We start from the raw sequence: 11518 nt of genomic DNA, 5'->3' as shown, positions 1-11518 counted from the left end.
AAACAGACAGCCCTTAAATTAAATTAAATTAAATTAGTAAAAAAGCATCTTCCTGTGTGACAATTAGACCACAAGGACTCTCTTTCTTAATGTAAGACCCAGAAATAATTGAAAGCAGGATTAATTAGTAACAAGAACAAAATGAAGAGAAACAGAAATAAGAGGCAAACAAGAAAACCTTTAACTTCATCTCCCCATTCTAGAACTACTCACCCATATTCTTTTTGACAATTAAGAGTGGTTAAAAAAATTATATGCCTTATAAACTGCAGGAAGTAAAAACATCCTTTCTTTCATTTCCTCTTCTCTTGCTTACTTCCTGCTGATCTCGCCATTTCTACCACTTGCTTTCACATGCTTAAACAGGCAAGTCAATTTGACTGCTTTCAGACAACTTATCTCTTGCTCCTGTTTTTCTCCAAATACCCAGGCAAATAAGACTTTCTCCCTCTGCCTCTCCCACTATCCTCCTGTCCTCTAAACTTCTTAGCTTTACATCTCAAAATAGCCCAGAACAGTGAATCTGTTTTAGGGTCCTGAGACCAGTGCCTAGAAAGTTCTCTGTTCCATTTTCTTCCTTCCCCCATCCTGAGGTATATACCAGTCCTGGGCCTTTTCAGTTCCTCTTATTCCCTTTTTTAGCAAAAATTCTCCAGTGCCCCTCACAATGACTAGAATATATTTATTTCTCAATAAATGCTATTTAATATATCCACCTATGTGGTATTGGAATCACTAGTGTATTTCAAGAGACTGGGATTTGGTATCATTTGCAGTTGCATATTGTCAAGCTAACAACTATTCTAAAAAGAAGCCAATCCAAGGGATTCAATTCCAATGACCCAAAATAAAATGGCAGTTGAAGTCCGAACACAACTGTATATGGTTTACAGAATTTTCAACCTTTGTTTAGATGAAAAAGTAGAGGGGAGGTGAGTTTTTACTACATTGAATAGAATGAAGTTTTTGTTCCTTCTATGGGTTCTATTACTAACATGTGACTTCGCTTTCCTTATCTTCCTAAGTGACAGTTTTCAAAAGACAGCCAATTTCTAAGGGCCATCCCCATGGAGATTGTCATCCCAAACATTCCATTGCATAATTCCAAGGGAAAGGGACACCACAGAGGGTCTCTGCAATTTGTCTCTAAAAGACCCCTGTATTATGAAGAGATAATGACATAATGTGGTGCACAAGAAATCAATACACGTCAAAGATTGCATGGTTCTTGATAGAAAGATTAACATTTTTATCTGAATGGCTATAGCCCTGTGGTTAGATATCTTAGTTTGTGCAGTGGAGCAAGTAATTTCCATCCAGATCTTATTTTTTTTTTCCATCCAAAATCTTTAAAGAAGCAACCACTTTTAATTAAAAACTTTGTTACAAGACTGCCACCTGGTGTGTGGTAAAGAGAAGGGGGAGATAAGCTTCAATTCAACATACAGAATTCAATGCTTTAATGAGTAACATCCTGCTGAGAATGACCCCATGAACTAGTCACACTCAGTTAAATGTAACCACAAGTTCTGTACTTATATATAGTGAAAAACTATAAGGAGAACACTATGATCAGAATGAAGCAGGAGTAGTGAACATTTTTAGTAGTCACCGATTTGTACCTCAATGTTCAAATACACAAGGACTTTAAAGGAAGCATGAAGAAGATGAAGGATGTAAAAAAACAGTACAAATACATATTTTTCTATTATCTCTCTGTAGTTGTACAGAAGAGTTTCATTTTAACATGTTGGTTTATGATTAAAATACATATTGATCTCCCAGATCTCTTCCGACACCATCCACCCCCTCAAATTTCCTACAAATAACTCCTGGATTCAGCAATATTTTAAATGAGTATTCGGGAAAGAGGACTGGGTGGTGAAGATCAAGGACAAATACGTTAAAACAATGGTCATAATAAACAACATTTATTCAGTGCGCATCATTCAAAGACAGCCACCATTCCAAGCTTGTCATGTGAGTCCATTAAGGTAAACCTTGCAACATTCTGTGTTCATATTATTCCAGTCATCATTTCATATGAGGTGAATGGAAGAAGTTTAATTGTCTGCAAACATCAGAGAGAGGGTAAGTGACAGAGGGAGGCCTTAACTCAAAAAAGTGCCGTGTTCATGATAAACACTCTGGACAGAGCCTCACAGAACACTTCAAGTGAAGTAGAGCAGAGTGGGTAGGGAAGGCCCGGGCTAAGCAAGCAGAACAGAGGTGGAAGCCTATAGGGAAGAGTATCACACACAGATAGAACGCTTTTCCTTTCACCCTCACCCATTCCACAAAACAGATAAGGGCCTGAATAAGGTGTGAAGATCAATCACAATAAAAGCAGAGAAATTAAAGCATTGGCAAGAGTGCAGAGAGGCACCAGATTGGGGGAAATGTCAGAAAATGATACTCAGTCTCTGAATGATTTGTTCTACCATCTGTCCAGTAACTAACCCGAATGCAATGTATTCAGATGTAATCATGAAATCCATTGATGTTTCTTTTGAGACCAGGCAGGATGAAAGAGATTGGAAAGCCAGAGGTTAACAAATATTGGGTGTTGTTGAAGGTGGGAGAAACAGACATCAGAAATTACAGCCATGTAGATTAGAACACATTCCTAGGGGTGTTAAAATATGAAATGTTTTGTTACAGATAGAATCCACGAGAATGCAATGAGATTACTAAATGCTTTGTGGACATTTCTTTTAAAGTATGAAACTTCATTCCAGAGGCCCAGGATGTTTTGAACAGAGCAATGGTATGGTCTAAATTTTATTTTATCGGGACCATTGTTGCTTTGTGGAAACCTGGAAAGGAAGTGGGAATAGAACAGTCCATGTCAGATATGGCCCCTTCCCTCCCTGTTGATAGCAAGATGCTAGTCTTGCACATAGTAACACCTCTCTTGCCAAGCACAGTGTCTGGCACAACAAAGACAGATTGAAAATAGGAAACTGTCAGCGGCTGAACTATAGCTCTTCACTGATGTCACAGGACGCCACGCACTTGCTCATATTAAAACATGTCTATGGTTAAGAATTGTGCCACAGAGGAGATGGAACAAATGCAAATGGAAAGAGGTAGCATGTAGGACCTTCGCTCACTGAGAATCTCTGTTTTGCCTGCTTCCATTTCTCTTGAAACCCATAAACAAATCCTACTCCTTCCCACCTCCACCCTGACAGGTCCAGATGGGCATGCAAAACTGGACCCTGTCTCATCGGAAAGCTGACCCTATCTTGTTTGCATCGCTGATTCTGCACTGCAGCCCTCTAAAGCCATGGAAGTGGACACTGGCTTTATTAAAAGCTTCTGCATCACCCAAGAGGTAAAACCTTCTGTCATCTATTCTTGTGATGAGCTTTCATGTGTATCCAAGAGATATTCTCAAGCAACATCTCTCTAAGCTCCTGCCAGGGCCTTTTTTGTAACCTTCTTGGGGCCAAGCTGGGGCAAGAGCTGAATGTCTGAAAAGGAAGGTCCTGGTTCCAAAGCTTCTCTTGCCTTTGCCTACCGGATGGTGTCTTGAGTCTTAAATAGATTAGTCAACTGGAGAAGAAGGATCATGTTGACCCTGACTCCATCCTTAACGGTGTCCTTTGAAGCCAAGACTGTGTTTTTGTTTCTTTCCTTTCTGGAGTTTGCAGTGGGGATCCTGACCAATACGTTCATTTTCTTGGTGAATCTTTGGGATGTGGTGAAGAAGCAGCCACTGAGCAACTGCGACCTTGTGCTACTCTGCCTTAGCATCACGCGGCTTTTCCTGCATGGGCTGCTGTTTCTGGATGCCATTCAGCTCGTCTGCTTCCAGAAGATCCAACACCCACTGAGCTACGACTACCAAGCCATCCTCATGCTGTGGATGATCGTGAACCAAGTCAGCTTCTGGTTCGCCGCCTGCCTCAGCCTCCTCTACTGCTCTCAGATCGCTCGTTTCTCTCAGCCCTTCTTGCTCTGCTTGACAAGTTGGGTCTCCAGGAGGATCTCACAGATTCTCCTGGGGGCGATGCTTTTCTCCTGCAGCTGTGCTTGCCTCTGCCTGTGGGACTTTTTTGGCAGATCTCACTTCATCCTCACAGCGGGGTCACCCCTGAACGATACACACTTCGATTTGCATGTTTCGAAACTCCAATTCTTTTACTCCTTTATCTTCTGCAATGTGATGTCTGTCCCCCCTTTCGTATCTTTCCTGGTTTCCTCCGGGTTGCTGATTTTCTCCCTGGGAAGTCACATGAGGACAATGAAGTCACAAACCAAAGACTCTGGGGACCCCAGCCTGGAGGCCCACGTCAAAGCCCTCGTGTCGCTGGTCTCCTTTCTCTGCTCCTACGTGCTGTCCTTCTGTGCTGCCCTCATCTCCATACCTCTGCTGATACTGTGGCGCAGCAAGGTTGGGGTGATGGTTTGTATAGCTGTGATGGCGGCCTGCCCCTGTGGCCATGCAGCCGTCCTCATCTCGGGCAATGCCAAGCTGCGGAGGGCAGGAAAGGCCATTCTCCTCTGGGCTCAGAGCAGCCGCAGGGGAAGGACCCCCCACAAGGCAGGCCCCAAGATGCTTTGCTGAGGTCAAGTGGGGCCATCGTGGATATGCCTCTGCTGTTCAGGAATAACCTTCTGATTCTTCAGCGTTCCAATTTCTTTTTCAATACTGAACTGGAAGTCTGTGTGCTCGATAACAGTTGTTTTGCTCATGGAAGAATGTAATAATTAAAGCTCTTGAAGTGAGCTGGACAAGTACACTAGCCTTGGTTCCTTGGGTTAGTTTGGGATAACGAGCAAATTAGAAAGAGGAGGTGTGCAGTGTAAACCCCTGCTACACTATGGTTTATTACTATTGCTCAGTATGAGCTAAACCCTGAGAAATCACCACTTCTGAAGTCATCTCTAAATCTCAAGAGAATATGGCTGGCTTTTAACATGGGTACTAAGCTCGTTGTCCAAACTGTGCTTTTTATAATAGTTGAAAAATACTTGCTACTATGGAAATGATACCATTTTCAAATGACACACTTTTTGCATGGAAACAAACTTTGAAAAGAAAAGCCAAGAACAACAATGATCGTAGCTCCAGCTTCTAAAGACATTACATTAAAACTCCAGTGACTCCAACAGATAGGGGTCATTTTGTCTGAAAAGACAATGATTCCCAATGGACTTCCACCTGCTTCCTAAGAGGTGACATAGATCTGCGCTCAGTGGGTATCTGTTTTTCTAGCCACGCTCTGGTCAATCTAGTTAAGGAACCTGCAGGAAAGCCTAATCAAAAGGGGAGATGATACCATCTTTGTTTTCCTGTATAGGTATTACACAGGCAGACTTGCCTCAAGACAATGTCTAAAAAGTTCAGAAGAGAAACTTGAACACCAGACATTAAAATACTGAAAGACTTCGGAGTGAAGTCATCACTCCGGCTATTCCTTCTGCTGGCCATGGGTACAGCTAGAGAACTGCTTTCTCATTTCAGGTACCGGGTCTCGATGCATCTCATTCTTACTCTGTTTTCCCCCCAACAGATTAGCCTTTTCTTCAGTTCCCATGGCTACAGTTTTATACCTCTACCTGACTTCTTTTTCTTTGTAGACAGGGAGATTGCCACAGGCTTCCCTCAAAAGACAGTGGTTGTACGACTAGGTTACTTAAGAATTTTATTTTTAAAATGACAATGCTTAGGGTATATTCTAGGAAAGACCAAATCTTTGGGGATAGAAATCAGACAGCCTAGTTTTTAAGCTGACGATCCAATCCATGGTGAGAAGCCCTGCTACCCTCCCACCAAACTTCCTTGTTGCCTTTTAATTCCACTTTCCTAGAGGATTCTGAGGAATAATAGCACCAGAAAAACAACAGTGGAGAATACCCTTCTTTTCTTTCTCTCTTGCTACAGCTCTCTCTAGACAGGTATTCATTACATTCATGGCTTTTCTTGAAGACTATTTTTCAGAACAGTGTTAGGAACCCCATAAAACTTAAAGGCACGAAGCTAGGCTACAGCCTCCTCCATTGTCAATGCCGCCCACCAGAATGGGACAGGTGTACAGGTGATAAGCCTGCACTGACGTGGCATGATTACTACCATGTTAATGAACATACAGTTTAAATTGGGGTTCTCTCTTCCTGTTGTACATGTTGTAGTTTGGGTACATTTATGATACCATGTAGTAACCACTGTGATATAACATAGGAGATTTTCATTGACCTAAAAATCTTTCGGGCTCTGCCTATTCATCGCACCCACCCTCTCTCAACTCCTGGGATTCGTGAGCCTTTTTTCTTGTTTTTGGTCGTGATCTTGGGGCTTGAACTCAGGGCCTGAGTGCTGTTCCTGAGCTCTTTTGCTCAAGGCTAGCACTCTACCAGTTTGAGCCACAGTCTCACTTCTGGTTTTCTGGTGGTTAATTGAAGGTAATAGTCTCATAGATTTTCCTGCCCAGGTTAGCTTCAAACTGCGATCCTCAGATCTCAGCCTCCTGAGTAGCTAGGATTACAGGCGTGAGCTACCAGAGCCTGGTCCACTAATCTTTTCACTGTTGCCGCAGTTTCCCTCTTTGATAATGCCATATAGTTGGAATTATATAGGATGTAGCCTTTTCAGATTGACTTGTGCAGATTGTTTTCTGGACATGAGCTTTCAAGGACTTTGAGTAAATTCTGAGTAAATCAGATACTGCACCCTATGATAAAGGATGTGTAATTCTGTAAGAAACCACCATACTTCCAAAGTGTTTTATATTCCCACAATGACCAAGAAATTCTGTTGTGTACAAACTTGCTAATGTTTTTTGTTTTGTCTGGATTTTGGCAGGGTTGTGACTTAGTAGCTTGTGTTTTTTAATTTACATTTCTCTGATAATAAATGACGCAGAGAATCTTGTCATATGATAGTGTGTATGGACTTATTTTTAACATTATATATTGGAGATTCACACATAATATTATATAAATCACAGCCTATTTATATACTCACAATTGAGGATCAATTGAGGATCGTGTTGCTTAGAGTTGGGAGTTATTATATCAATAAACTTCTTATAAACAATTTCCATCCATGGATATAGTTTCCGTTTCTCTTAGTTAAATACCTAGGAATGAAAACATTATGTCATAAGGGTAATACAAGTTTAACTTGATAAGAAACTACCTGTAATAAAAAATAAAATTAAAAAAGAAAATGCTACAGGGGCTGGGGATATAGCCTAGCGGCAAGAGTGCCTGCCTTGGATACACGAGGCCCTAGGTTCGATTCCCCAGCACCACATATACAGAAAACGGCCAGAAGCGGCGCTGTGGCTCAAGTGGCAGAGTGCTAGCCTTGAGCGGGAAGAAGCCAGGGACAGTGCTCAGGCCCTGAGTCCAAGGCCCAGGACTGGCAAAAAAAAAAAAAAAAAGAAAGAAAATGCTACAGAGCTTTCCAAAGTGATCCTGACTTTTTTGTTCCAATCAACCCTGTAGGAGAGTAGTTCTTTATTCTCACCAACAGCAATTCAGTGCTGTTAGTAGTTTGGTACAGGAGTTTGAACTCAGGGCCTCAAGCAAGTGCTGTACTACTTGAGCCATTTTACTTGTTTTAGTTTATTTTTCAGATACAGTCTGACTTTTTCCAGGCCAAGTGCAGGCCCATGATCCTCCCACCTCTGCCTCCTGAGTAGATAAAATGATAGCCATATGCTAGCATGCCTGTTATCAGTCTTCTTAATTTTGGTTATTCTAGTGGGACTGAAATGCTTTCAATCTGCATTCCCTTATAGAAAATGACATGTAGTAAAATTTCATGTTTGGCTTGGTCATTTGCATATCTTATAGTAGAAACTATTTGTTGGCCTATATGCTTATACTGAGTTGTCTTTTTGTTGCTGATTTATAGGATTACTTATTGCTGAATTTTAGGGTTTGTATGCATATGTTTTACATGTATCCATACCCAAGTTATAAGTATATTTATGCCTTACAATTTCATAGAAGTCTGGTTTGCCTATTGATTTGTAGGAGTTTGTGTGTATATATATGCAAAATATAGATGTAATTATGCATATGTGTAGAAATATGTAGATGTATATATGTATAGACATACACATATATGGAAATTATTAAAACAAGTTCTTTTTCTGATGTATACTGTGGCAAATTTAACCTAGACTATGGCTTGCCTTTTCATTTTTTTAATTGTACATTATAAGAAGAAATTCTGCATTAATAAAATTCAACTTGCGTTTTTATCTTTAATATTTGTGTTTTATATTCCAAGATGTATCTTCCTACCTCCAATATGAAAAAGAAGTTCATGATTTTTTTCCTCTTTATTTTAATAAAGTTTTTTTTTGTATGTGTGTATGTCAGTCCTGAAGCTTAAACACAGACTCTGGGCATTGTTCCTGAGCATTTTTGCTCAAAGCTAGAACTTCTGACTTTTTTGGTAGTTAATTAGAGATAAGAGTCTCACTGACTTTCCATCTTAGGATAGCTTCAAACCATAATCTTCTACTGAGTATCTAGGCCTACAGGCATGAGTCACTAGAGCCCAGCTTAATTTTTAAGAGTTTTAATATTTATGTCTGGATATACAGTCCAGTTTGAATTAATGTTATACAATCCAGTTTGAATTAATTTTATATTTGGTTATATAATCCACTTTGAAAGATATCAAAGGGATGAAGTTTAGTTTTTTTACTTGTAATAATTTCCAATAAACACTATTTAGAGTTAATGTGAGAATATATCCTAGATCTTTTTCTCCTTTTGGGGGGAGAAAATATTCAATATTGTATCATTAGGTATAATAATGTTAGCTGTGACTGTTCGTAGATTCCAATTATCAGGCTATGAAAAAAATTATTTTTACCTTAAGTGCCTAAGCACTATTATCATCAATGAGTGTTGAATTTTATTAAAAAGTTCCCAGCTAGGTGCTCATGGGTTAAGTACGAAATCCTTGCTACTCAGGAGGCTGAGATCTGAGGATTGAAGTTCAAATCCAGCCCAGGCAGGAAACTCCATAAGCTCAGGGACAGCATGCAGGCATTTACTAATACAGTACTCCTATTTCTCTCCTCTATTTTATTAGCATGACAAATTACATTGCTAAGTTTTTGAATGTTATACAAACCATATGTTCCCATGATAAACTTCACTTGACCATAATGTATTACTTTAAATATTTCTATGGTTGATTAGTATTATTTCATTAAGAATCCATATGTTTGTATGGATTGTTGAATTCAAGTCAATGATGTAGACAATAGTTAGAGGAAGGAGCAGGTAGATGTAGGTCACATTACAGAGCCACATTTGAGTTGGGGCTTTTCCTGTTAGTAACCATAAGAAAACCTGAAATGAACACAATCAATAAAGGATTTTACAAAGATTTAAACAACACTGTGTAGGATTAATATGAAAGGAAGGAGGATCCATTTATATTTCAAAGAAATTTAGTCATGGGTGAAAACAGCAGGAATAGAAAAGTTGGCACAGGTATGAGACCTTCAGGAAAGTTATCATCATCTTAATTCAGTGTCTTAATATAGTGTTGACAAAGAAGGAGGAATCAATACCCACTGCATTTCTTATTTTTTACCCACTGCATTTCTTATTTTTTTTCTCTGTTTTAGTTGATAAAATCGATTTGGTCATTATGAGAGACATCTCAATAACTGTTTCTGTTTGTATATTTATTTGTTTCTTCTGTTTTTTCCAATGTGTTTATCAAGACTGGATGCCTATCTATTTTTATTTCCAAATAAAAGCAGTCATGCTTAAGAAGATTCCATGTAAGCTAGACCTTATTTCTAGTTGATGCTTTGTACTGCACTATAACAGATTGCTTTTTAGGGCCTATAAAAGATTATTTCATGATGGGCTATTCTTCACGATTAATGAGTTGATCACCAAATAAGCCTGAGGAAGAAGGGCTAATGTCAGTGCACTGTAGTTTCTCCATTTACTAAGGGAAACCTGTGGATAAGAAGAAAAGGTTGGTGACTTCTCCTAATAGTCTTGTCAGCTTACCTTCTGGGGGATTCAACTCTTGATAACTGTAAAGGTTCTGAGCTACAGAAGATTCTTACCAAGAATCCTTGGCTAAAGGTTACCAGTAGTTAATAAAGCCAAGACCTATGGATTTGTGAGGCATGGTAAATTTTATAACACTATAAGGTATAAAATAGAGACATTTTCCAGTTTCACCCTCCCTCCATGTTACAATTGCATGGACATCTTTGTTATCATTGTGGGGCAAAAAAGGTGAATGACTAATGCATTTAAACAATAAACTATTCTGGACATCTTTAAAAAAAAGGACTCAAATAGGATTTTGGTGGGGATTGTTAATATGATGCAATCGTTAATAAAAATGAGGAAGTTGAGAGAGGAAGTTGGCTTCAGTTTTGGAGAAATGGTTAAGGCTGTTACAACTTGGTTAACATCATGTTTTCCAGAAAGAAAAAAAGAAGAGGATTTGAAGTCGGAGATTAGGAGAGGTTGGTCAAAAGGTATAAAACTACAATTAAATCCAAGGAATAAGTTATAAGATAGCAGGTGGTTATAGCTACCAAAAATGCATCAGGCATTTCTGTATAGCTTGCAGAGTAGACTTTGAATGTTCTTTATTTTATTGTAGGTGATGTGCAGAGGGGTTACAGTTACATAAGTAAGGTAATGAATACATTTCTTTTTTAACATTGTCACCCCATCCCTCATTTTCTCCCAGTTTTTTTTCCCTCCTGGCCCTCCTTCCCCCCAAGATGTAAAGTTCATTTCCAACATAGTGTTTAGTGAGTATCACTGATGAATTGGTTCACCCTTTGTCCCACTATTTCTGTGTTTCCCTTCCCCTCCCCAAATCAGATAAACTTATATATAAGACAAGAGGTACAGAAATCAAAAACAACAACCAAAGGGGAAAAACAGAAAAAAAAATGAACCACAAAAAGTTTTTAAAAAATCCTCATTCTGGGGCTGGGGATATAGCCTAGTGGCAAGAGTGCCTGCCTCGGATACACGAGGCCCTAGGTTCGATTCCCCAGCACCACATACACAGAAAACGGCCAGAAGCGGCGCTGTGGCTCAAGTGGCAGAGTGCTAGCCTTGAGCGGGAAGAAGCCAGGGACAGTGCTCAGGTCCTGAGTCCAAGGCCCAGGACTGGCCAAAAAAAAAAAAAATCCTCATTCTCCTACAGGGTTCTGGAACAAAAAAGTCAGGATCACTTTAGGGCTGGGAATGTATCCTACTGGTAGAGTACTTGCCTCGTATCCATGAAGCACTGGGTTTCATTCCTCAGCCATCTCATAGATAGAAAAAAGCAGAGCAAAAAGAAGCCAGGGATAGTGCTCAGGCTCTGAGTTCAAGCCCCAGGACTGGCAAAACAACAACAACAAAAATCTCTTGTTTCTATTTCTTGGAGTTCATTTTATATGATTTTATCACTTTATATGATCATATGCACAAAACTATTGAGCCTGTACTAAAAAGGTAAATGTTTGAGGAGATCATATGATAATCTTCCTGATTTATCATCATT

At 39.5% G+C, this 11518-nt stretch overlaps 1 protein-coding gene across 1 annotated transcript; it reads left to right on the top strand.

Annotated features, from left to right (window-relative positions):
- The first annotated feature begins 3574 nt into the window (after positions 1 to 3574).
- On the top strand, positions 3575 to 4573 carry Tas2r38 (taste 2 receptor member 38). The gene has a single exon (XM_048337959.1). The coding sequence runs from the start codon at positions 3575 to 3577 to the stop codon at positions 4571 to 4573; it is 999 nt and encodes a 332-aa protein (XP_048193916.1).
- Positions 4574 to 11518: the final 6945 nt, after the last annotated feature.

This window comes from Perognathus longimembris, chromosome 2 (genome assembly GCF_023159225.1).
Source record: "Perognathus longimembris pacificus isolate PPM17 chromosome 2, ASM2315922v1, whole genome shotgun sequence".
Classification (NCBI taxonomy): Eukaryota; Metazoa; Chordata; class Mammalia; order Rodentia; family Heteromyidae; genus Perognathus; species Perognathus longimembris.
This window is presented reverse-complemented; position numbering and strand designations above follow the sequence as displayed.

Coding starts and splice junctions, on each gene's coding strand:
- Tas2r38 (XM_048337959.1), top strand. CDS start 3,575: ATGTTGACCCTGACTCCATCCTTAACGGTGTCCTTTGAAGCCAAGACT.